General features: G+C 42.5%; 2 protein-coding genes and 1 non-coding gene across 5 annotated transcripts in view; 2 read left to right on the top strand and 1 right to left on the bottom strand.

The window, feature by feature from the left end:
• LOC118903071 (dystonin-like) overlaps positions 1–1,526 on the bottom strand; it is a 491,338-nt gene extending 489,812 nt beyond the window's left edge. Inside the window, 2 exon segments of the mRNA XM_036867747.1 lie at positions 611–645; positions 1,213–1,526. Coding sequence (XP_036723642.1) covers positions 611–645; positions 1,213–1,393 — 216 coding nt within the window. The 5' untranslated portion in view covers positions 1,394–1,526.
• Positions 1,527–2,165: 639 nt separating this feature from the next.
• BEND6 (BEN domain containing 6) overlaps positions 2,166–27,463 on the top strand; it is a 50,392-nt gene continuing 25,094 nt past the window's right edge. For all 3 annotated transcript variants that reach the window (XM_036867743.1, XM_036867745.1, XM_036867744.1), the window contains exons 1-3: positions 2,166–2,242; positions 20,316–20,461; positions 26,222–26,399. In XM_036867743.1, coding sequence (XP_036723638.1) covers positions 20,342–20,461; positions 26,222–26,399 — 298 coding nt within the window. In that variant the 5' untranslated portion in view covers positions 2,166–2,242; positions 20,316–20,341. The remainder of the gene's footprint in view (positions 2,243–20,315; positions 20,462–26,221; positions 26,400–27,463) is intronic.
• Positions 5,374–5,504, top strand: LOC118904595. Its single transcript, XR_005022047.1, has one exon. It is a non-coding gene; the product is annotated as a small nucleolar RNA SNORA18 (small nucleolar RNA).

Here is a 27,463-nt window from a genome sequence, read left to right on the forward strand (position 1 = left end):
CCAGCGGAACTAGTCCTACAACAGTTCCACTGAATTGCTGCGAGGCCAGGTCGCCTGTTTATGAAGGGATGGTCCACGTTTTGTTAGTAAAGCCAGATCACTACCACCATCGCTCTGCAAAACTCATCAGACGTCCCCAGTAAAACATGGAGCTCTTTCTGGGTGAACAGGAATATAAACTTGAAAGTCTAAAGGGAAATGCACATGGATCAAATTGCTCTGCACCAGCTCCCTAAAAGCTCCCAGCGAGGTTAGATACCCAAGTGAACAGCCGCGGCCAGCTGACTGCACCCAGAAAGCTTCCGGCGACTTACAGATTCTCAAGGAAGCTGAGATCCACCCGGAGGCTCAGTTCCTAAGGTCTGGCCGCTTTTAAGGGCTGTCTCACCCCTTCCAGCACAGCGGCTCCAGGACACAAGAGATCTGCCAAAACCGTTCACTGGGCACTCATGCTGGGGAGCCACTTAAAAGGAAACACGTCCCTTTCGGCTTGGGGGTAGCATGCTCGCCATTCAACGCCCTACTGGCTTCTGAACACCCATATGGTTAATATTGGTACCCAGCAAAGAGAACTTCTTCTGACCTTGAGCGTGCGCGCTAAATAAATTACCTCGGAACGAAAGTGGTGAGATCTCAAAACAGCATCTGGGGAAAAAAAAGAAAAACGAGACTTCAATTAACTCCTTGTTCTTCACCTGCCGAGTCACCGACGACTTACCCGGGGGACGAGGGTCGGGGAGGCGCGTTCCGGACGCCTCTAACACAGTGGGGACAGCCTGCAGGGAGGGTTGGTTACTAGGCCATCGGTCTCTAGGTGATTTCTCCGCGAGAAGTTTCAGGGAAAGTTCTGGGGGAGTTGGGGAGCCCCGAACTCTCCATGCCCCACGCTCCAGCGCCGGCCGGAGGGTGGGGGTGGACGAGGCTGCCGCAGCCCGGACTCCGCTCCAGCCATCCCCAGGGCTTAAGCACACTGACACCAAGCATCTGGTACGTTCCCCCCACCTCCCAGCGCTCTGCCTCGCCGCGGTCACCCCAATCCGGCAGACCCGAGGAGGGGGACAGGGACGCTAAACACGGAAACGCACTGGGCTGGGGGAGCGGGCGCGGATGGGGTAGAGGCGGCAGCGCGGAAGAGAGCGAGCCGCGCTTCCCTCTCCAAATCGGCTTAAAGGTTCCTCCCGGCCCGAGTAAGCCCGTCGCGGGGTGTCTTACCTCGGCTCCTTGAACGACCCGAAAAGACCGATTTCATCGGATGCCTCCCCTTCTGGAGCCTGCGGTGCCAGCAGCAGAAGAAGATGATGGTGGCGATGGTGCCTAGCAGAAGCAACAAGAGGAAAAGGGCACATTGGATGCTGTAGGGTCTCAGCAAGACGAGGAAAGCGGCGGCAATCATGGTGCGGGGCGAAGCGGGGGCGGCTGCCGGCGGGGCTGGAGGGCGGCGGCACAGGCACCCGCGCGGGGCGCACGCTGAGCTGCGGGCACGGGCGAGCGCGGCTCAGCGCGTCATGCCCGACGCTTGCGGCCCCGCGCCCGGCCCAATGGCTGCGCACTCGCGTCCGCCGCGCTACGCGAGTGAGCCCGGGCTGCGGGCAGCGCTGGCCATGACTCAGCAGACGGCGACCTGGCAGGGACTTGGCCGCGGGTAGCCCACCCCGCCCTCCCCGGGCGCCCCCGCCCCCACCCGTGCGCAGCCCCAGGGCGCAGCCCAGCCAGAGACGCGGCGGGCGGGGAGGGGCAGCACCGCCGCCAACGCGGCCACCCGGGCTCTGCGCATCGTCCCACAGCCACCGCCGGCCTCTGCATCCCCGAAGCCGGGAGCACGTGGGGCGGGGCAGGGACGCGGCGGCCCGCGGGGGACGGGCGTGGGGCGCCGCGGCGGGGACTCAGCGGATGACATCACGGCCGGGCTGCGGCAGCGCGGGCGCGCGGACATGGCTGCTGCGGCTCCGGCGGCGGCCGCGGGCTGCGCCCGGGCCTGAGCGCCCAGCGCCCTCCCGCGGGGCCGCCCGCCGGTCCGCACCGTCCGGGGGGCACGGGCCGGGCGCCCCTCCGTTCCCGGACGCCCGGGCTGCCACCTCTCCAGCCTCCCGTGCCCAGATCGCTGGGGAGCCCGGCGACAGGGGGCGCCCCGGAGCCAGGGGGAGACCGCGAGGCGCCGACTAGAGCCTGCAGGCGGTGCTGCCCCCGCCTCCCACCTCCCCGCGCCCCACCCCGAGGCTGGGGCTTCGGAGGATGCAGCTGGGTGAGCTATTGCTTGCGGGGGGTTCCTGCACGCCGAAGCGTGAGCCCCGGGCAGGGCCTTTCCTGGGAATCGGGGTCCCCCGGAACGGGGGTCCCGTCCCGTCCGTCCCCCCTGAACTGGGCGCGCTCCCCGGCGGAGCGCTCGGGTCTGCAGACTTGAACTCTGCCACTCAGCCGAGAAGGGGGCACTTTGCATCCTCTTGTATCCATGTTGACCCTAAAACCTTGCCTCCTTTAGTGCAATTGGAGGGAGAGGCACTTTCAGATTTAGGAACCAGCAGATGGAGGAAGTTGGAGATTGGCTTGTAAATATTTTGAGGAGAGATTTTGTAGGGCGAGTGAGGAAGTAGTGATCTATCACACTCAAAACGCACACACTCCCTTTCCCCCTCTTGCCCCCTCCCCTTTCTTCGTAATCAGCAAAAGGAATCCTGCAGTTGGAGATTTTCCCGGGGCCACTGGCGCAGTGCGGACGCGGGAGGCGCGGCGGGGGCGCTGCAGTGGCCTCTGTCCCTGCGGCCGCCGAGCCACCTGGCCGGGACCAATTGCGACAGTGACCTCAGCCGGCCGGTGCTCTGTCGCCTTCTGCTGCTCCCGAGCCAGTGCTGGCTTTTCCCGAGCGGGGCTGGGTTTTGCTTGTTTTGTTTGCTCGCGTAGAGAAACTGCAATTATAGTGACAAGGTAACCCATTACTGCATTTGTGGAGTTGCTACTAACTACTAGGGTGGACTCTGGAATATTTCGGAGACTGAAGAAATTGTGTCCTAATAAAGTATTTTGTAAAATTCCGGAAAGCAGTTTAAAAATCGATGACAATACTTAATTTTGTTATTTGCTTATAGGATCTCAAGATCAGTGTGGTTTTCTAACTATACAAAGTACACTATTCAGCTCTGTATAAAGGCTTAACCATTGATGTTCTTAAGGCCTTTAACGTATTACCACGTGTAAGCATTAAAGGACACTCAAAAAGGCATTGACTAATGCGTGTCTTAAATGCCAGATTCATCACCATGGGAAACAATGGATTGAGTTTTCTTTATGTACATCTTGTTTCCTACGACAAAATAAGCATTATCTCATTCAGTTGTTCTGGTTTGAAGGTGGACCTTGCTTGCAGATGCTGTATAAAGTGAGAATGGTGAATCAGAGTGCCTGCAGGATGGGCTTACAAGGTCCCTGGCTCTGGGGCTGACAGGTAGCACTGCATTTGTGCAGGTAGCTCAAAGGTTTCCTGATACCGCAGCCACTGCAGTGGGAGACCACATTCCCATCCACTGTGCAGGGGTTATTGAGGAGAAGCCTGGGAGCCTGCCCTGTGGGGCACAACAGGAAACGAAGAATTCTGTACCGCACTGCCTCACAGTGGCCTGGTGGAGTAATTTAAAACAACAACAAAACTGAATTAACCTTTTGCAAACATTGGGAGAAATAACTAATGAGGAAGGTCATCGTTACTTTATACTTCCCATTGAGGAAAATTTGTGAGTGAGCTGAAATGGCCCTAAATATCCTTGAAACATGTGTAAGACCGCAAATACAGCATAATAACCAATTTGCCCCAAACTGTGCATTTAGAACAACAGAAAGCAACTAAATAGCAATTATGATTTTCTGAGGTACGACTTTAGCACAATTGTTATCACTCTGAGTCTTGCTGCAACCGTTTGTAAGTTTGAAGTGCACACAAGAACATCATTTATCTTTTTTGGCAGGCAAATACTTAACTGCCCTGCAGTAGGATTATAGATATTTCTTTTTAGATGCGTTCATTTCTGTTCTTTGCATCAGTTATCTCAAGGATACTAATAATGATAATAAGCAAACCAAATCGTTGCGAGAACTTAGTATTTAGGTTCCATTGTTTTCTGCTTTGTTTGTTGCTAATTTATCACTCCCTTCTCCAAATAATGGCATGTTATTAATTGCTTCTTTCTGTGTGTTTGTGTGATGCTAATGCGTTGTGGAATTCAATAAATATTAAATCAACCAATCAATCCTTTTTGGAAGTTAATTTAGTAAAATTCATACCTTTTCTTTCTGATAGATTTTCATTAAAAAAGAATAATTGACATTATATCAAATTCACAAATTTAAAGTTTGGACGTAGGGGTGGAGGAGGAAAGTCCATGGCCAAATCTTTCATCCCAAAGAATGGAAAAATGAAGATAGGAAAGTATATATAATTTTTTGACTTTTTATGATAGTGAGCTAGCACTGTCACCCAAGAGAAGACAAATGAGTTGGGGAAATTAGTTAAGAGAGTTTGGTATCTGGTATGTAGAAGATGGCCCACCCTGCAGCCCTTTTTCCCTTTAGATGCTCAACCAAATTGAGAACACACACAAGGAACCAAAAGGAAATTAAAATGTTAACCTTATTCAGGGTGAAGTCAGATTGAAGAGCGTAGCTTAGGCTCAAAGCCAAAATGGGGCATCTTATTCCTTTTCCACTAACTGCACCCCCGCCCAGTCACAGCTAAAGAATTACAGTCCTTCCCAACAGTAAAGCAGGAAAGAACCCTACCTGTACTACTTCTCACCTGAAGACCAGAAGCTAAAAAGAGCCTGACACTCTCCAATCCACGAGGCCTGCAGCACGAGTGAGCAAGAGGCAGGACCGTGTGTGAGAAGGGACCTTTCATATACCAGCCATGCCCACTGGTGGCCCCAGGCCCTCCCCAAGGCCCCTCATCACTGAGTCATTCTGCTCCCAAAGATAAGAGTAAGGGGCTTTAATAACGTGACAGAAACATCTTCTGCAGTGCCTCCCTAGAGGTAGGAAGTTATGGCACAAATTCCTGATGTTTGGGTCAGGGAGAGATATAGAAAAGGAGAGAAGGATCCATCTAAGCTGTGTGGCGACCAATTGAGGGAAAGGCAGGGATTGCAGAGGACTCAAGTTTTGGGCTCGGGTGAAGGAAGAGTTGTGAAGGCAGAGGTGACAAACTGAGTTTCAGAGCCACTGAGGGGCAGAGGTGTCAGAAGGTCATCCGTGTGAAATTAACCATGAAAACACGACTGGAGACTGAGAACCAGAGACAGATGGGAATCACTCGCATCAATTATAGTTGAAGTCACAGATGTGGATGAAATGACTATGGAAGAGAAAGTGTAGAAAGAACTGGTATCAGTTGAGGTCTATCCCAATGGGGCTTTTTCTGTAAACCTACATTGCTGGAAACGCCTCGTAGAGTAACTATGTGGTTTCCTTTACTCATAGAGCTACGTGTTAGATTTGTGGGGAAGAACTACAAGACAGAGCTGCCAAGTGAACTGTGAAAAGCCAAACAGTCAAACTTTTTTTATCTTAGGTATTGGCACATCCCAATGATCTCTACTGTTCTAGGGTGTGACAGCTTAGGAGTGAATATGATTTGAACTTAATGCATTTTTAAAGGGTATCTAAAATTCAGAACCCGGCAGATCCATCTCCTGACCCTAAACATGGTCCTAAAGAAAACTGCTTGAGGAAATTGGATCCCAAAGATTACAGGTGGGGAATTTTGAAGTTTGTCCATATTCCATTGGAGATCAAAGAAGTCCAACTAAAAGGATTGTGGACGGACTGACATGACAATTGTGGATTGAGCAAAACTTCTTTTTGCAAGGACTACCTCATCTTGAAGGTTCTGACTTCGGAGGAACAAAGGTGATTGGCAGTGGAAAAAAATCAGAACATGTGAAATTCCTTAAAAATTTATTGACTGAAATAATTTTGCCTATGTTACACATAATTTAATAAAAAGAAAAAACCTTTACACTTTGTGCAGAAAGTAAAAAAACAAAACAAAAAAAACTGGAATCAGAGCTTTGGAGATATCTTCCCCTTGTGGACTGGAGAAGGAGAGCAGATGACACGTGGGAAGTGCTTCCAGTTCAGGGGTTCCCAGGACAGATGCACATCTGTGGTAAGGAGCCCGAGGGCTGAGGACCGGTGATGAGGCCTCTGCACACCTTCCGGGGAACTGGCTCATCGCAGTGGGAGAGGCTGAACCCAGACGGGAGTGGATTGGAGAGGGACGAGGACGTGGGGAAGAGGCAAGAGCGCTGTCTACAGTCTTTGGAGAAATTTAACTCTAGAATGCATGGGTAGAAATGCAAGTAAAGCCTGAGTAAAGGGCAACACATGGGCTTTTGTCAGGACAGGGGTACAACTTGGGAGATGGAGCCAGCAGTGGGAGAGAAACTGAGAGTTGAAGGGAGGGGAGAAGATGACCTCTCCAATGCATCTGTGGTTTAGATACTTGTCCTCATGCTCCCTGGGTCCCCCAGACCAGTTCTTTCTGCTCTCAGACTGCCTTTGACTCTGCAGAATTAAAACTGACCCTGACTGGTTGTGATGGCCCCCTGCCCCTGGGCTCCTCCCCACCAACCCTGGCTACTAACGCTCAGACTAGAAGAAGGATTTTTAGGGAAAGAGAAGGAATGCCTTGGAATGTAGCCCTGGTTGGTTGTAAGCGTTTATTACAAACCTCGATAGAAGTGAGTAGATGCCCCAACTGGTAATCACACAGAGACATTCCATTGGAATGTTACCCCCTTGAAAACAAAAAGTTTGGGTAAGAATGGCTCTAGCAATAAATGATTTGAAATAAATCATACTGATTTTGGACTGGCAAACTTCTTGATCCTAAGTGAAGTGTTTAACTCTCAGAAATCAATGGCATGAAAGGAATTGGGAGGAATCTGAGGAAACATGTTGTATGCCTGTTTATTCCCAAGTAGTTTTCATGGCAGTCTGAGACCAGGGCCTACGCCAACCATATACATGTTCTTGTATTGAAAGTTCAAGGAGCTACATCATTTGGGAGCACCTACAGCAACTAACATAATCTTGGAGGCAATTTCCAGCCACCAGAATCAGGGGAGCCATCATATAGACGCATCACTGTTGTCTTTTTAAATTTTGCATTTTTGAAGGAAAAACAATTGTTATTTGCAATAATATCAAATATTTGCTGCAAATATTTCCCAGGAAAGGACTTTATTTTACAATAATAAAAACTTGGAAAATAACTTAAAGTCATCATTGTAAGAGAAAATATTTCAGATGACATCATCCCAAATTGTTCTTTTAATGTTTTAGAAATTTTAGAGCCTAATTAGGATTTGTTGTCCTATGGGTGGCAAAATCCATGATAATGCTTGGAGGGAGGGGTTGTTCTTTTTTGTGAACATTACAGACTTCTCAAAAAAGTCTGCTGAGTTTGAGAGTTTAAAAACATCAGTATAATTGAATTCATCTACTCTATAATGCTTTGCAGACAGTTTTTGGAAAGTAATCATTTATTATCCACAAGCAAATAGAATTCATTTCCACAGTTTCCACAATGAGTGCGGGATTAGTCATACAGCAAAATACTGAGTCATTTGGCCAGAAAGTTTACTCATAGTTGTATGAACTGCCAATGGAAAATCTGAGAGCTGTTCATAAATCAAATTATAAAGCTCTCAGAGTTATAAATCACTTTGCAGCCTTGTTCATTATTATTCAGATAGTGTGAAATATTTCCACCATTTCTAAGAATGGGCAACTTACAAAGCAAGTTTGAAAGCAGAAGGCATTGCCTTCTAGATCCAAGATAAGAGTTGCCATGTTCATTACAAGCATTTCAATATTCTTAAGTGAAAAAAGGGAAAAAAGTAAGGTAAGAGGTTTATAAGTTACATAGTAAATATGTTATGAGATGAAGAAATTCTTGGTTAACTGATGTTTATGAATTAAATTCCAGATTGTCTTAATAAAACAACAGCAATATTTAATAGCTAAATTATCTCCATTTCTTACAATAATTTTTTGTAGGACTTTTGTGTTAAATATTTTGTGGTGGTAGCTTTGTATGCTAATGCATCAGCATGCTGATGGCCTGAAAGAATGTCACTAAGAGAACAGAGATAGCAAGCGTATCAAGGAAAATGGGATGAGTAACCGAAAATTAGTAAAAGATGTTTCAAAAACACACAGTTCCAGAGAGTATTGAAATTATCCCAGTGTAATGACATCTCACGGATTTAGGAACAGAAAGAAAAATATGTCTTAAAATGTCTTTGTGGTTCCAAAATACTTTATGGAGTAAAACAGGGAAACAAATAGCAAACTCACTGAATTAGAATACAGTAAAGTTTACATTTCACAGAAGAAAGCCAAAAACCTAAAGCCTGTTCTTGCTGGTCTTATCTCTGCTGTAGGAGCTTTTAACCTGGAGTTCACGAACAGGATTCTAGGGACCTGAAATTATATGTAAAACTGTGAGTCTCTTTGGAGGGATATGGTCCATAGTTTTCACCAGGTTCTTAAGGAGTTATTACCAAAAAGAAAAAGAGAATCCTCAAAACCATACAAATCCACACAGATACCAAGGCTTCTGCAGCATCAAATCATTCTCTCATCCATCGGCATCACATCACCTAAGTGCCTCCCCTGAGACTGGGAGAAGGGTCTGGAGCACCATCAGCCTAGGACGAGCTGAGGAAGCACTCAGCTCTAACCTATGCAAGTTCAGGGACATTTCCCCAGTGCAGGCGAACACCGCCCACCCTACGGCTAAGTGGAGACAGTGTTCTCTGAGTTTCCTTGTCTTCCCGCAACTTTAAACAGATTGGGAGAGGGGCAAGAGAGTTCACTCAGTAACTTTCATTGGGATGTCAGTTTCAGCCCTGAGAAGGGAAGCTTATATTAACTATCTAGGGCCACTCCACAACCATCTAGATGTTTGAATGCATAAGCCCATTCTGAGCAAAAAACACTGGTCCTAGAATTCAGTCTTCAGCTGAGTCTGCAAGGATCTCCGTAGTCTTAAGGCTAAAAGAGAGGCAAGGACTTCGTATCAGGCTCCCAGAAACTACTCCTGGATATCCTGGTGAACGTAGCAGCCATTCCTCCTACATCCTGCCTTAGCCTCGGCTGTGAGGCTTTTCAACATCCAGCCTTCCCCGGAGACCTGGGAGCCGGGGCCCTGGATCCTACCAGGATAACCCTGCCTGTGGTGTGGAAGACCGCCCACCCATCCTAGTGGCTGAGCTCCATCCACCCACTGTCTCTGCCTTCCCACGCTTGCCGTGCCTGTGAACCCCGCCCCCCATATTCCCAGGGCACTAGGTCCCCATGTCCTGTCACTGTGATCACATTCCGTCACATTACAAGGCTGGCTATTTCATCATGGGACTTCCTCACTCCAGTGGGCAAGTCCACTTTCCAGGCTGTCCTACTCTCTCAGTCTGGTGGCTCTATGTCCTCCAGGTTCCCTGCTGACCCTGTAGGCTGTGAAGGGTTTTGTACAATATTCACGCATTCCACCCAGAGACAGCCTTTGAACCACAATTTCCTGAGTGTCTCAGATCCCTCTGGGTCTATTCTTTGCACAGTTTCATTTTGGGGCCATCTGCAGTGAAGCAGGAACCCACCTTGAGCAGACACTGCAGGGTCACAGTTAGTGTCCCCCACCTCCTGGCAGTCTGCCCCAGGTGAGCTGATGGAGTCTGGGTCTTGGTGCCTGGATTAAGGGGCACCAGCACCCCAGGAGTCGGCTGCTATGGTCCCTGTTTACTTCTCCTCACTCACAGGGCACAGGACCATGTTCTGGGTTTCCTCATCAGGGAATGTAATGTTGCTTCAACAGGGTACAAAAGAATATTAGAGCAAGAAATTGGTAGTAATAATATTGTATTGAAATAATATTAGTATCTAATATTGGTAGTAGATGAGGGGGCAAAGCAGTTAAGATGATTGATTAAGTAAATTATCTGAAATATGTGACTCAGCAGATTAATTATGTTAGACCTAAACTTTAAAGACTATTAAAGTACAAAATTAATAGACACATTGGTAAATGGTATACACTTAATTTCATTAGTATACGATATTAACATGGCAGATATTTCAAAGAGAAATTAGCTTGTCCTTTCATGTTATAACTGGTAAGATAAATTAATATTTGAAAGTTGCATCACTCCTGATTTTTATGCATAGGCATTGATTCCTGCATCAAAATCATTACATTTTGTGAATTTTAAAAATTGGTCTGAAACTTATTAATGTTCTAGAATATGGTCCCTTAAAACAAAAATCTTAATGATCTCATCTTGCACTCAACTTTCAAGATGGATAGAATGTTCTACTTTAATCAAAAAAATGTGAAGTGGAAGATGGTTTACATGACTTAACAGTCATCCTAAAATAGAACTCTTCATTTTTCTTACTCTTCTTTAGGTGTAACTCTGCACTTGTGTTTCTGATAAATGGGGAAACGGCACATAAATATCAAGGGTGGGGACAGGTAATAACATAAGAATAGCCAAGGAGATAAATACTCACAAAAATTGATATTCCTTAGAAAAGATTTTGGAGGCCCTAGAACCATAGGAAAACTTATCCGGAGTCCCTCTGAGTTTTGCATATACTTTTTTGTGCAGACTTGCAGGTGGTCCCACACACACACACACAGCTACAGGCTTTTTTATTTTTTAATTGAAGTATAGTTGATTTACAATGTTGTGTTAAGTTCTGCTATACAGCAAAGTGACTCAGTTATACATATGTATATTCTTTTTCATATTCTTTTCCATTATATTTTATCACAGGATATTGAATATAGTTCCCTGTGCTCTACAGTAGGACCTTGTTGTTTATCCATTCTTATATATACTAGTTTGCATCTGCTAACCCCATCCTCTGAATCCGTCCCTCCCCCAACTCCCCTCCCCCTTGGCAACTGCAAGTCTGTTCTCTATGTGGCTACAGGCTTTTCGTAGACATTTGAGGGGACAGGTGACATTGTGGAGCAGGTGAAGATTATCTTCCAATGCTCCCAGCCTCTGATTTCTGCACTATTATCTCTCTGCTGTAGGCATCTTGTTCCTGAACACATCGAGATGAAAATGAGCTGGTCTCACTGTCTCATTACAGATGAGACAGAGACTGAGCCATTTGGCATCTGGCTTTCCTGCCAGGTCAGGAGCAGCAGAAAGACTCTGGTACAGAAGAGAAAGTTCATGTCTTTCTCTGCTCAAACTGCTATAACAAAATACCAGAGAATGGGTAGCTTATAAACAATAGAAATGTATTTCTCACAATTCTGGAGGCTGGCAGTCCTAAATCAAGTGCCAGCATGGTTGGGTTCTGGCGAAGCCCCTCTTCCGCGCTGCAGACTGCCGACTTCTCACTGTGTCCTCACCTGGCAGAAGGGGCTGAGGATCCCTCTGGAGACTGTTTAATAAGGACACTAATCCCATTCATGACAGCTCCCCCCATCATGACCTAATCACCTCGCAAAGGCCCCATCACCTGATACCATCACCTATGAGGGTTAGGATTTCAACATATGGATTTTGGGAGGACCCATTCTGACCATAGCAGCTGGGTGTAGACAAACCAGGAGGAACAGTGCTGTACCTCAGGGCTCGTCATAATGGAAATGTCACCAGCTGTAGGCTTACAGGGAGAGGGAAGGAAGTGGTTATCGCAACCTGAAAGGAGAGGGTCACATAGACAAGGCAACCCCCCAGGAAGGGAAGCAGGAGGATACATCCTCCTAACTCCCTGTTCTCCTTCCCTCTGATCTCCTGCTTGGACATGCTGTTGGCTGAACCCAGCTGGGACGAGGGCAAGGGAGCCCAAGCGTGTCAACCTCCAGGCTTAGAGAGCAGCTTAAAGATTGGGGGGAGAAGAGATCAGAGGGGCAAAGAGAGGGTCTCCAGCCCTGGTGGCTGAGCAGGATGACAGTCCTGAGAAGCTCTGATGATCCTGTCAAGACTCCAGTCTCTGGGGAAATGGGACTATGAGGCAGAACTTGGCAAGGAGGGCCTTGTAAGAGCTTCATCAAGCAAAGAAAGCAAAAGCTAGTTACTGGAGATGATAGAATTTGCTGAAAAGCTGACTTGATGATTAGTTTCTAACTTCTGGCTCGAGTCCTTCTTATGGGTTAGCAACTGGGATTGGTTGTCAGGGTCCACTGGGGCCCCAGTTTCCTCATCTGTTAAGTGTGAATAATCCTTGGACCTACCCTGGAGCGTGACGGTGAGAATTAAATGAGGTAGTACAGGTTAAACGCTTTGAATGGTATAGTAAGTACTCAGTAAATATTAACAATATTTTTATTGTTATTAAATGAAGGAGACAGGATTGGAAAGGTCTAAGGATGTCAGGTAGGGCAGGATGGGGAGCTAAATGAATTCCTTTCCTAGATAATGGTTACATGCATGACAGTGCATGACATCACAGCTCATTGGTTAAATTAGCTTTAGTAAAAGTGCATCCACAAACTCTGGCCTGATGAGACTGTTTTTCTTTCCTTTCTCATCATGGGAAGTTGAAAATGATTCAGGTCTAGAGTCCCTCAAACACACTTAGTGTTTCTGAGGTTCACACACAGTCTCCAATCAGTCTAAGTCATGCAATCATAGTTTGGCAGCATTGCCGAATCATCCTAAAGTATATTGATCATCTTTTTAGTTGGGATATTTCTGGAACAACTTGGAAATTGAAAACACGTTAGATGGCATTTGGAAATGGCAAGAGGAAAAAGAGTGAGTTGAAATGCTCCCTAATAGATATTAGTAAAACCCCGTAATTTCTGTCCAGAAGTCAAGAACACTTTGATGAGGAAGCACTTGCTTTGCTCAGTAGAGCGCTGTGCTTGCTGCAGGAGAGGACACCTAACCCTTCAGAGCCATTCTGATCTTTGGTGTTTTTTTTTTTTTTTTTTAGATCTTCAAGTTTTAAAAAAATTGAAGTATAGTTGACTCAGAGCCATTCCAATCCTGGTTTGCCTTCTTCTAGTGTATATATAATTAAAAAATAATAATATGGACATGTCCCTCCTCCATGCCTTGCCAAAGGCTGAGCTGAAGCTAGTAGCCCATTTTACAGAGAACATTAAACCAGCCACTGGATATTTAGAAATATGTTGGTACTATTTTCCTGGCACTTTGGAACTCATTTAGAGGGGAGTCTTCAGTTCATACTCTGACTTGAGTACTGAAGAGGACCTTCTATGCCTGTACATTCCAAAACCGATATGTATAGAAAACAATCCAAAACTTTTGGCAATTTGAAAGGGTACTTAAGTTTTATTGTAGTGCCGTACTTGCCTTTCATGATTTTTATTTAATTCATAACAGAGAATTTTTATTTAAATACAAAGGGAGGTGAGATACCTGAATGATATTTTGATGTTCATTTAGTTTCCTTAACTGTGGTCCGTTGGGCTTCCCCAGGTGTCACAGTGGTTAAGAATCCACCTGCCAATGCAGGAGACATGGGTTCGAGCCCTGGTCTGGGAAGATCCCACATGCCGCGGAGCAACTAAGCCAGTGCACCAAAACTACTGAAGCCTGCGTGCCTAGAGCCCGTGCTCCGCAACAAGAGAAGCCACCACAATGAGAAGCCCGCGCACCACAACGAAGAGTAGCCCCCGCTCGCCGCAGCTAGAGAAAGCCCGCGCACAGCAATGAAGACCCGATGCAGCCAAAAATAAAATAAATAAATTTATTTTTTAAAAATATGGTGCCTTTTGTTTCTTAGAATTTCAGAGGCGGCTTTTGTATTTTTGAACTCCTGCATTAATTGCATTATTGACATATTAAAAGTAAACCTAAATGCATTAATAATTTATATTTTTATTAATTTAATTTGCTTTCATTAGTTACAAAGTTCTCCGTTCTCTGTGTCTTATTTCTCATACATCTTTTTCATAACTTGGAGGCTGCTTAGAACATTTTTCAAGGTATGGGTTATAACCCATTAGTGAGTTGCGAAATCAACTTAACATGCTGTGATCAGTCAGCACTTATTAAAATGAAATAAAATACAGTAGATAGAATAGAAACTGAGAGAATGCATCACATGCAGTAAAAATGAGTGTGTTTCCTGAAATTTTGTTTTAGTTTTGTGTGTGTGGGTGTATGTGTGTATGTGTGTTTTCTGGATCAAAATGTAGAATGTATATTTTGCCATGAGCTACAAAAGATTGGAAAAAAACTGAAAGCCATTGACATGTTATTCATCCAACCACATATCTTGGGAGAGTCTCATGGCTGTGGTTATATTTAATCTTGCCCCTTACAACTACCTGGGAATTAATCAAATGGTTTCTGTTAGCAAAAAAATAAATAAATAAATAAAATATAAAGAGGGGCAGGGACTTCCCTGGTGACACAGTGGTTAAGAATCCGCCTGCCAATGCAGGGGACACGGGTTCAAGCCCTGGTCTGGGAAGAAACCACATGCTGTGGAGCAACTAAGCCCGTGCGCCTCAACTACTGAGCCTGTGCTCTAGAGCCCACAAGCCACAACTACTGAGCCTGCGTGCCACAGCTACTGAAGCCCAAGCACCTAGAGCCCGTGCTCTGTAACAAGAGAAGCCACCGGAATGAGATCGTCTCAACTAGAGAAAGCCCGCGCAGCAGCGAAGACCCAACACAGCCAAAAATAAATAAATAAATTTATTTTTAAAAATAAATAGTGGCAGATAACTCCATCGTAAATTTTTTTTACCAACTATAGGAACTAGTAGTGTTTAATATATAGCCATATGCATAATACCCATTCTGAATTTGCTAATTGGCAGGTAGTACAAACCTTGACCCACCTGTCTGTGAATGTAAGAACAGTGGCCTGAAATCTACTGAAAAGTAGAGCTTCTAAAAGAGGTCTGATATGTCCATTCTGGTTGGTATTGAATGAATTGTGTGTTTGTGAAGAAACTTGAGGATCTGCTCTTTAATGAAATCATATCAGCAGGAGAAAATTTTAGTACAGTTAGGATATTACAAAATCTGTATTTTTGCAAACTAATTTTTTTCCAATTTTTTTGTTGTGGTAAAAACACATAACATCAAATTTAAATCTTAACCATTTTAAGTGTAGAGTTCAAGGGCCTAAAGTACATTCACACTGTTGTTCAACCATCACCATCATCTGGCTTGCAAAACTGAACTCTATACCCATTAATCAGTAACTTCCTAGTCCCCCCCTCTCCCACCCTGGGCTTATCAGCAACCCCTGTGAACCAGGACTCTGACATCTGTTACCATCACTAAATAATACTTATTATTTAGTGATGATGACTGGTTAAATCTGGCAAAATCCAGATTTTACCAGTTAAATCTGGCAAAATCCAGTTTTATCAAATAATAACAATTTGCTGTAGGATCTAACTGGCTATATATTGTGTCTCTCAAGTACTGCTCTAAATGTTTAGTAATAATGTGCAGTGAAGTAAGGCACTGGGGAGAAAGAAGTTAAAGCAGTTGTTCTGTTTGCCAGGAAGAGAAATGAGGATGACAGAAAAGGAAGCATGTGACACAAATGAACTTCTTTTCAATGTGATAACTGAGCCCCTAGGTCTGGGTTCAGCAACCTGCTGCCCCTCTGCCTGCCTCCTATTTCTGTACAGCCTGTAAGCTAAGAATGTTTTTTACAGTTTTAAATAGTTGAAAAAAACCAATATAAGAATAGCATATCATGATATGCGAAAACTGTATAAAATTCAAGTTTCAGTGTCCACAGGTAAAGTTTTATTGGAGCACATCCACACTGCTGTGTTTACAGATTGCCTGTGTGCTTTCATGCTGCAAGGGCAGAGCTGAGTAGTTGTGACAGAGACCACATGGGGTAGCCTGCTCAGTGCAGCACAAACCACAGTGATGCCGTTGTAATAATTTGACATTGTTTTAGTGTCGTGCATATCGTCATACCATTGTATGACATTGCATTTTATTTTTTTACTACCAGTATATGCCAGTCATGCCAAAGCAAGAAAAAAAAGAGAAAACTTGACTTAGTGCTTTTAAAGCAGAGTGACATGTGGATTATTTTGTTACCAAACTAGATGGCAAAGCATTGTGTGTATTATACACTGACACTATAGTTGTGCTTAAAAAAAAACATATATATGTCACATTACCAAACTCAGCATTCATCCAACTCACAGGACAGCAAGTCACAACAATTAGAAAATTTTAAATGAAATATCACAGCAGAGTTTCTTCACAAAAATGAGAAATGAAAATGAGTCTGTAACCAAAATAAGTTTCTGTGTGGTTTGTTTGTTAGCCAAGCAAGGAAAGCCATTTACCGATAGTGAGTTAATTAAATCATGTTTTATTGCAGTAGCTTAAGGCATGTGCCCAGAAAAAAATAAACTTACTTAAGACTATTTGCCTTTCAGCAAAAACAGTTATTCAAAGGAATGAGGACATCAGGAGCAACATAATTAAAACACATGGCAAATGACTCTGAGTTTTTCTTGGCTCTTGACTAATCAACAGATGTTACTGATATTGCTCAGTTCTTATTTATTTGAGGAGTAATTGCTGATTAATTTAGAGTGACTCACAAATTAGCCATTATAAATAGTCTTTGTGAAACAACTGTGGGAGAGAATATTTCCAAAGAGGTTGAGAAAACACTAATTCAGTACAACCTGAGGTGGAATCTGCTAGGATGTGATACAATTGATGGTGGTTAAAAATGTGTGTGGAGCAGGAAAAAGGTTTGTTGGAAAATTTTACAAAACTTGTGAAAATGTAAGGTCCTTAAAGCCTACAGTTATTCATTTTATTATTCATCAGAAGGTACTTTGCAGAAAATATTTGAACCTATTATGTATTTTTTAAATAGTTGTATTGAAATATCATTCACATGCAATTCACCCATTTGAAGTACATATTTCAATGTTTTTTTGTTTGTTTGTTTGTTTATTCACAGGGTTTGTGCAACAAACACCACAATCCAATTTTTAAAGAACATTTTTGTCCCCATTAAAAGAAACCCATTAGCAGGCATTCCTCCCCCCATCCCCCAATCTCTCACTCCTAAGAAACCACTAATCTGTTTTCTCTCTATAAATTTGATGATTCTTGACATTTCACATAAATGGAATCATACAATGTGTGATCTTTGGGGACTGATGTCTTACACTTAGCATAAAGTTTCCAAGGCTCATTTATGTTGTGGCATGTATCAGAACTTCATTTCTTCTTATTGCTGAATCATATTTCACTGTAGGGATGCACCACATTTTATTTATCTATTCATGAGTTGATAGACATTTGTATTTTTCCACTTTTTAGCTATTATGGCTAATACTGCTATGAAGGTTTGTGTACAAGTTTTTGTATGGATGTATGCTTTCATTTCTCTTGGGTATATACGTAGGAATGAAATTGATGTGTCATATGATGACGTAATATTTAACTTTTAGAGCTGCCAGACTTTTCCAAAATGCCTGCACTATTTTACAATCCCACCAGCAAGATATAAGGGTTCCAATTTCTCCATATCTTTACGAAAACTTTTTGTTTTCTGTCTTTTTTGATTATAGTCATCTCAGTGGATATGAAGAGGCCTCTCACTGTAGTTTTTATGAGCATTTATGTAGTGATTAATGATACTGTGCCTCTTTTCATGTGCTTATTTGCTATTTATATATCTTCTTTGAAGTGATGTCTGTTTAAATCCTTTGTCCATTTAAAAAACTGGGGCATTTGTCTTTTTATTACTGTGTTGTAAGAGTTCTTTATATATCTTGTATTCACGTCCCTTGTGAGATCTATTTTCATATATTTCCTTCCATTGTGTAAGTTGTCTTTACTTTCTTGATGGTATCATTTGTGAAAATAACGTTTTTGTTGTCATATCTATGAAATCATTGCCTAACCCAAGGTCACAAAATTCATAAAATCTCATAATGGGTCAGCATTGGCAAGTGAGCCTTTGCCATTAATTTTGATGGTAGGGAACACTTTGAACCCTAATTAAACAAGATATATTTTTAAATTCCAGTCTCATTTGTAGGCCTGTCTGACAAAAAGTTATACTCAATTATTATTAGTATAGTTTCAATTTTATGAATAAAAATTTTGTGAAGATTTATTTTCTTCTTGCTTATAAGTACCCACATAATATCCTTGATTTTGCCCCTTGGCCTGCAAAGCCTAAAATAAGTACTATCTGACGCTTCACAGAAAATGTGTGTTGACCTTGCTCTGAGTAAACAGATGAATGATATTTGCTACAAGTGGATTTTTTGTCTATGGAATGCTCTTAACTGTGTACCCCTGATTTAAAATTGCCTCTGGCTAACATACCTAGGATCTATGGATTTATAACTCCCTAGAGAAGGTCATGCAAGCTGTACAACTCTGAGGTATAAAATGGAGAAGTGTCACGACTTAAACACACCCACTGTGTGAGGTGACCCCCAAACCTCAGTTAGAGGCCTCACCTCTTATTCTAGAAGGAAGAACCTACAAAGCCAGGATGTCCTAGATCTCCCCATTCTGCCTGTGCCTTTTGATTGCTTGTATCTTTGAAATTATTAATAAAGCTTGATACTAAGTAAGATCTCTGATATTTGTGAGTTAGATATTACAGTCCAGTCCCATGTGTTAGCTGAAGCACTATTCATGTATTTGAAAACCTAAAGTAAGTTTTCAAAAAGTCACAAGAAGCAACCTTGGAAATACTAAATATAATTTTATGCTTGGAGTAGAGAATAATGAATTTCTCTTAAAATAGGTAAAAGAACCATTTTTTCTAAAAGGATTGCTTGGTGTAATTTGGTAAATAGTATAGTTACCTTCTACTCAACAATCCACATATTTGTCGAAGTCCCTTTAAGCTAGTCTCTTCTGTAAAGTTTTATTATTTATAATTAAATATCTTTTCATGAAAACAAACCAACATATGCAAGTAATAAGGATGTTACAGGGACTTCCCTCGTGGTCCAGTGGCTAAGACTCCATGCTCCCAATGCAGCGGGCCTGGGTTCAATCCCTGGTCAGGGAACTAGATCCCACATGCCACAATGAAGATTCCGCACGCAGCAAGGAAGATCCTGCGTGCCGCAACTAAGACCCAGCACAGGCAGATAAATAAATATTTAAAAAAAAAAAAAAAAAGTTGCTATGACCAGAAGTGTTGAATCATCCATACACAGCAAAAGCTACATTTGATCATTTCAAAACTATTAAGCTTAAAAACTATCATCTGTTTTATCAGGTTTTGAAAAAATGATTCTACCTTAAAATTTTTATGAAATGCATTGTTGCCTTTGAGATTTTTTTGCATTCTTTATGGTACTACTCTTAAGTTTACACCAAAGAAAATCTTCCATCTCAAAACTTTAGAGTTTTCAGAAAAAAAACAGAACAAATTTCTAGGCCATTCTTATTGATCTCCCTTGGAATATTTTTGATCCTGATGAGATCTGCTATTATTTTTTTTAAAGATTTATTTATTATTTTCATTTATTTATTTTATTTATCTTTGGCTGCGTCGGCTCTTAGTTGTGGCACGCAGGATCTTCAATGAGGCCTGCGGGATCTCCATTGAGGCACGCAGGCTTCTCTCTAGTTGTGGCGAGCAGGTTTTCTCTTCTCTAGTTGTGGTGCACAGGCTCCAGGGCGCGTGGGCTCTGTAGTTGTGCCGTGCAGGCTCCAGAGCATGTGGGCTCTGTAGTTTGTGGCACGCAGGCTCTCTAGTTGAGGTGCGTGAGCTCAGTAGCTGTGGTGCGCGGGCTTAGTTGCCCCACGGCAAGTGGGATCTTAGTTCCCTGACCAGGGATCGAACCCGCATCCCCTACATTGGAAGGCGGATTCTTTACCACTGGACCACCAGGGAAGTCCCTAGATCTGCTATTATTAATGTCTTTTTCCTAAAGTTATATAACTTCAGCCCTCAAATCATTTGCATAATTTTGTAAGGTTTCTACTTTGTTTTTTAGACTCCTCATAACTGATTGACAAGAAAAAACTTGAAAGGATGGAAAAAATTTATACTATTTGATTTTATAAATGACAACTTCTTGTATCTCAAGTTCTGGAAACATGATATCCTCATGATTTTGAACCAAGTGAAAGTGTGTCCTAAATTAGCCAGTGGGAGAAAGAATGACAGGAAGTATTGAGTAAAATAATTTACTTGAGTGGCTAGTCCCTTTATGAAACATACAGTTGTAAACATATTATGGATCCTTTTGTTTGTTTTTCATTTTAAGGAAAAACATTAACTTTTGGACTACATCCAGAGTAGCACCATCTCATAGGCATTCCCTCCTCCTACAATTTCAGAAAACCTTTGGTAACTAACTGAGAAAATGCAGAAGATCTTGCAAACAGAGGAAATTACCAATACCCAAGCTCTTAGAAAAGGAAAGAGGAAAAGGACGGAGACGATGGACTCAGAGAATGCGAACAGTGACCTGGATAAAGGGCAGGTTGGTGTGCTGCTGTTGTGGTGGTACTTTCTTCCCTTGCTCTGCCATAATTCCATAATTCCTTTCACAGTTTATTAGTGCATTTCCCCCTCTCGTATTAATAGATTCTTCCCTTTAATTCTTTATTCAACTGAAGGAATAAAATTTCATGTTCTCTTTTTAATGTTAAACAAGTTGCATTAGAAACATATTCACAAGCCATTTTCCCAGCTTCTATTGGAGTGTGGCCAATTATACATTGTTCAAACTTTCCTTGATATCCTGGGAAATTAAAGATCAGCAAACTGTCAGAAAATATTTTTTTCCTCCCAAAACCACTGGAGAAATTGGAACACCTCTTCTAAAATTTACTGCTTTTTTTTTTTGACTCCAGTTTGTAGCCCATCCTCATCACAGGTTTGGTCAGGGCCCCTTTCTTATTTGTATTTATTCATTTATTCCTTTTTGATCTGAATTCCCCACTCCCATTCTCCTCCTACACTTTGGACAAACTATCCACCTGTTTATCCTTTATTTTTTATTTGTGTGTCTTTGTAATGCATGGAGTGCTTATGTGCATGTATTTTCGTTTAATTTTTAAAATACATACTGTACATTCTCATGGTTTAGAATATATTTTACTCTCTGGGGATAGTGTCTGGAGGCACTGAGAACAGTCCAGCATCTGGCATGCCACACATCCTAGGCTGCCCCACAACACGGCCTCTGACCAAACGAGGCTGTCCCGAACCCCTGGCAATAGAATTGTTTACTCTTAAACCCAGAAGGTTGGGAAAGCACCAAAATCTGCGTGTGGAATGTGCCCGGGCCAACTTTGAGAAGTTGTTGCTGTGAGACCTAAGGTACTTATGAGGTTTCCTGAAACAAAACAACATGTCAGCAGGGCCCATGGTGGGTCCATGTCTGCTAAGCATGTCTGTGACCGGTCACATGTGCTTTCCTATGGAGGGGCACTTCCCTTGTGAAAGTGTTGAAGGCACAAGCACAGAGTCAGAAAGCTAAATTTAAAATGAAGCTTCTTTGAGTAATAAAAAAATCAAAAGCCTAAAAATTATATATCTGTATATCTACATAGCGTGTGTGTGAAAAGTCTCCCACACAGCTGTCCCCACCCACCCTGTTCCTGCCTCCTGGCCCCCTACCACATGTAGCCACATTTATGGCTTTCTTGTTTATCCTCCCAGTGTTTCTTTGTTCAAATAAAGCAAATATGAATACAGATATTCTTACCCCCTCTTTTGCACAGAAAGTAACTTACTAGATAGGCTGCTTTGTACTTCACTTTTTTACTTAATATATTCTGACAATCTTTCCATTAGTATATAAAGAACTTTCTCTTTTGTACATCATCACCCACTGTCCCCTAGCATGGATATGGCTTGTTTCCAATCTTTTTCTTTTTACAAATCACGCTGCACTGTACAACCTTATGGCTCCATCATTTCACACATCATTTAGTAGTACATTGGTATCATAATATATAGCTCAATCTGTTTGATTTTTCTATCAGCACTGTTTTTAACATCTATATTGCTATTATATATGATACGTTGTGTCTAACAAAGCATAGCATCATTTTACTTATCCTTTCCTCCAATGATGAAAACCTAGATTTCCTCCAGAATCTTGGTACTACAAACAATGACAAAATAAATGTCCGCATACATGTCCATTTAAGAAACAGCGTGAGAATGTCTCTGGAATAAACACTTAGAAGGGTGAGTAATGGCTTTCATATGACAATGACATTGCTTTCCAGAATGTCCACATCAGTCCACATGCCCAGCAGCAGTGCATAAGGGGTTCCATGTTGTGTTTCCCTGCCAACACAGCATTTATGTCCTTATTTCATATATTTGGCAATTGATGGCAGAAAATGATATCTAGTTTCAATTTGCTGGTGCAGGTTTTGGGGGGGTCGGTGTCCAGTGGTTCCTTGAGGGCAAAATAGTCACCTGCTCTAGCAGGCCAGTAATATGGTTTCTTTTGCAATTTGTGTTTCTCAAAAACTTAATAGCTTTCCAAATTATTTCTTTCTGTTTGGTTTCATTGCAAGTAACTACAGCCAGAGATCTTATTTGGTCATAAATAAGCCTGAAAACTCTCCTCTTTTATTAAAGCTGCTCAGCCTCTTTTCTCTCCAACTTTTGGCAGTGACTTAATTGCCATATGAAACAAAAAGCTTGAAGATAATGCACTGAAGCTGAGGCTTACCCTTGGGATGGATTTCAGTGTCTGGCAGAAAACACTTAAAGAGAAGCTCTTGAGAAAGCCTTGAGTTCACAGGCTTTTTTTCTTATCTCTTGCAATTTAGATGTAGACGTCATTCATTTTTTTCAAACCCTGAAGATTTAACATTACTGGACTCAGTTTAAATTGCATGCTACATTCTAAATGCAGATGGAAGGAGAAAGCCTTCCATTTCTGCAAACTAGCTAGCACTGACAAGAAGTCACTGATACACACAGACATTCTTTTTCCAGGCCCAATAAGCACATGGTCTGCCTTCCAAGGCATTGCAGGTGACAGTTTTACCAAATGTGTCATCACCAAGGTCTAACAAGAGTCAACGACCTTCCAGCATGTTATACCTTTGCTCTTTTTGACCATAACCTGACTTCTAAGTAATTCAAACATATGGCAAGTTTTGGGTATCCGGCTTCTAGGTACCAAAATCTGCATTAGTTAAGATGCATGTTGCAAAGGCTGTAACAAAGACCCAAATATCACAGTGGTGTATGAAGATGGAAGTTTATTTCCCTTTCACATAATAGCAAGAGCAGTCCTGGTTGCTGTAGCAGTGCCAAAATGTTGAGGATCCCTCTTATCTTGTTCATTTACCTTCCTGAACACACAGCCTCTGTGTCTGGGTCAAGGTGACTGCTCCAGTTCCCACCTGCATGCCTTTCTCTCTGCCAACAAAAATAGAATTCAGGCAGGAGAAGGCCAGCCCATTCCTCCTAAGTTCATGACCCAGTAGTGGTACACATTGTTTCTACTCCTATTTGATTGGTGGAAGCTTAGTCACATAGCCACACTGAGCTGTCCGGGAGTCTGGGAAATGTAATCTAGCTGACACCTACCTGCTGAGCTAAAAACTTATTACTGTAGAAGAATGGGAAAACAAATACCTGGTGATAGCCAGCAGTCTCTGCCACTGTCCATTTCTCTATTGAGTTTTTATAGTTTCTGTTGGGTTTCTTAGTCTATTCTGGTGGGTTCCTGTTCTATTCTTATTGATTGGAGCATATACCATATCTACTGTAGAAATTAGTTTCATGTGGTTTTAGATTTTGCAAATATCTTATCCCAATCTATTGTCTATTAACTTTGTCTTCCAATGATTCTTATAAATGGATTTGTTTATGCTTGATTTCATTTCTCTCTTGTGGGAAATTGCTGCAAGAACTAGACCATATATTCTATTTTTTCCCAATTACTCTGCATAGAACTATGATCTCAATAGGCATCCTTCAGTTTTTTAAAATAAATATTTCATTTCTATTTAGCCAAATCCATCAGTTTTTTTATTAAAGATTTATATATCTAGCATGAGTACTTTAGCTACTTGCCAACATAGGACAATAGTAATTTTCATTACCATTATATATATTATATATGTCACACACACGTGGAATAATGAAATACGTATACATACATAGATTTGTATACTTGTAAAATAAGGAGTGAGGTTGAAATGTATACATTACTGATCATACAAAAAGAGAATTGTATTTTCTGTAACTGATCTCATCTGGCTTTCAATTCTCCATCCCTGCTAGATAAGAAAAGGGGGGGGGGAAGCTTGAATTTGTCCATTGACAGTGAATTACAGAGTGTTCTTTGTTGTTTTTTTTTTAATTTAAATTTTATTTTTGGCTGCGTTGGGTCTTCGTTGCTGCGCACGGGCTTTCTCTGGTTGCTGGAAGAGGGGGCTACTCTTCGTAGCGGCGCGTGGGCTTCTCATTGCGATGGCTTCTCTTGTTGGGGTGCACAGGCTAGGCGCACGGGCTTTAGTAGTTGTCACTCGTGGGCTCTAGAGCACAGGCTCAGTAGTTGTGGCACAGGGACTTAGCTGCTCTGCGTCATGTGGGATCTTCCCAGACCAGGGCTCGAACCCGTGCATCCTGCATTGGCAGGAGGATTCTTAACCACTGTGCCACCAGGGAAGCCCAGTTAGAGTGTTCTGGTGTTTAAAATCCCTTTGAAGTATTGGTATAATTTCAGTCACTTCAGGGTTTAAGTCTCAATGGAGACTAGCTTCTCACTCTCCTCCACTTCCTGTTTTTTCCTGGGAAGTGTTTCAAGTTTTGAGGAGTCTTACATATCATCCAGCGTCTGGGGAGAGACAGCTGGTCTTCTGCCCAGGCTCTAAGTTTTCTGCCTGTTTCCTTAGCGTCCAGTACTGTTACTGCTGAGGCACAGCATTCCCGCCAGCTCCCAGGGGGTTCTGTTGGCACCATCTGCTGACGTTTGCTGTGCTGGGACCCACTGTCATCTTCTGTAAGGTTCTGGCACCCTGTAGCCTCTCTGTTCACCAGTTCCCCCAGCACTTACCCAGTTCCTGACCGGGACACAGGGATCCTCCAGATTCTCCAGCTGCTTTGCATGAGCTCTGGGGAGTCTGGACACTGTCTCTGGTCCATTTGTCCAGACACCAATTTTGTCCATTTCTGATCTGTGGCCCAGAAGGCGCCGTGTTGCCCTGATGTTGTTGGACATGGGGCCCCTTTAGGGCATTTATGATGTGCTGAGAAGCACGGAGCCGGCCCTGCTGCCCTGGGACTGCCCCTCATTCATCTGGATGTTTCTATCATCTACCCTGACCCCTGTGATCTACCTCTCTTCCCCACAAAGGTCGGGGCAGGAAGAGCAGACACTGGAATCTGACTTTCTGTCCTTCCTGTTCCGAATTCCTCCTGCTCCTCAGCCTGGCCCCAGGAGGTCTCTTCCCTTCCTATTCAGCAGGAACTTTCTTGATCTCTATTTTCAAAATTTTTATTGGAGTATAGTTGATTCACAATGTTGTGTTCTGGCGTACATGTGCCTTTATCTCTTCTACTCTAAAGTTTATTTTTATAAACATCATACTCCAGACTTCTAGATTTGGATCTTTATAAATTTCATTCTGTGCTCCAATTTTCCAGATTTGGATTAATATAAATATAAAAGCCAGCTTAGTAATTTGAGAAAATTCTTTTCTGCCTCAACAAAGCCTGGGTTTTACAACTCAAATGCATACGTTTTCAGACTATTGTCTTGCTGTCCTTAAAAAATATTTTTTAAACTAAAAGGTAGACATCAGTGCTTTGTTCTGGGTAAATCTTTCTCCCTTCTCTGATGGAATAAACCCCCAAATTAGCCTCATGGCATACTCTCAACAGAGAGGCTGTGGATGAGGTGTCGGGAGAGAAATGGAGGATGTAGATGAGTTACAAAGATCTGAATGGTGGTCTGGTTGATTCTACTCTGTTATACTATTTTTCTACTTTGTGTTTCTCACTGAAGTTAGGCTGTAAGTCAGAATCCTGATTACTGTTTTGAAAGAGACGTGTGCGTGAAACTTTGATGTCCTCTTTTATTCTGAGTTCCCCTGGATAGTGGAGGACCAAGCTGAGGCTAGATCACTCGCAAGGGCTCAGCTCCCCTCCTGGAAGAGCAGGAGCCTGTAGGTCTAATTAAGTCCCAGCAGCATCCGGAACACAGGATAAACCACGAGAGCTGCCTTGATGCTTTTGTTGTGCCTGCCTTGTATTTTAGAGAGACCCATATTCGGGAAATGCCTTTCTGCCCGGTGAGAGCTCCAGTGAGGATGAAGAGCCTCTAGCAGAATTGTCGAAGGAGGAATTGTGCACAAAAATAAGAGGCCTGAAACAAAAACTAACAAACATCCGGAAAGAAAATAGCCGTCTTCGACAGTCTTTGGTCATGCTTCAAGGTAAACTTAGAGAAAATTGACATTTTTAGATGAAAGGAAAAATACTTGATGAGAGAAAGTATTGAAATCAGCTGTCAAGAATGAAAAAATCAGTACCTTAGAGAAAAAAAATCAAAAACAACATTTTAAGAAAATCTATGATTACATAATTTAATATGGATGCACTCTATTGAAGCCTCTAGTTTATTGATTAAAAAATTTTAGATTATTCCTACAAAATACCAAATGTCATATTCATTTAATACTGTCCAACAAATATTTATTGAGTGTTTAATATAGGCTTAGAGAGAAAAGATCAGTAAGGCAACAGCTATGTCAAGGTGTTCATGATGTACTTATCTCATTCTCCTCTGCTAAGGAAAGCACTAGAAAATGGGGCCTGTTGTGATCTCTTATAGACTCACTGGAATTAAAGATTCCATATATTAAATTTCAGGTTTGGGGTTGGGAGGAGTGGTTTGGAAAATAATCACATTCCATTGAAGACATAAAGGGGAAAGACAGGCCCAAGAAAATTAAAAACAACCTGGGATAATGTCTTTTTGCAGAATCCTATATTGTGTTTAAGTGTTTATTTTTTAAAAATTATGTTTTCCATTTGTAGTTAGGCATCATGCACTATTTTGTACAGCTGAATATTTGGCAATATATTCTATGTGGGGCAGCATTCTGTTATAAAACAGTAAATACACAGAGTATTTTAAAAATAAATCCTTCTGGTTTCTGTGTACAAAATGAGTACAAGGGGCACAGAAAGGAGAGTGGGGGAGAACCACTTTTGAAAGGTATTACAGTCATTGGACAAACAGGATGGCAGCCTTGCCTAGGGCGATGGCTGTGGAAATAAAGAAAACAATTCCACAATATTTGGGGAGGCAGAAATGGTAGGAGACAGAACATTGTGGTGAGCTAGATTGACAGAGTAATGGCTCAGATGCGTTCCTACAAATATTGATCAAATTGAAGGCTTCCTAGTTTTAAGTAGAAACAGGCACACATGAATGGAAATAAGATGTTTATTCCACCAACAAGCCATCCTCTCCTTATTTTTTATGCTTTAAATA

The sequence above is a fragment of the Balaenoptera musculus genome, chromosome 11 (genome assembly GCF_009873245.2).
Source record: "Balaenoptera musculus isolate JJ_BM4_2016_0621 chromosome 11, mBalMus1.pri.v3, whole genome shotgun sequence".
In the NCBI taxonomy this organism is placed as follows: Eukaryota; Metazoa; Chordata; class Mammalia; order Artiodactyla; family Balaenopteridae; genus Balaenoptera; species Balaenoptera musculus.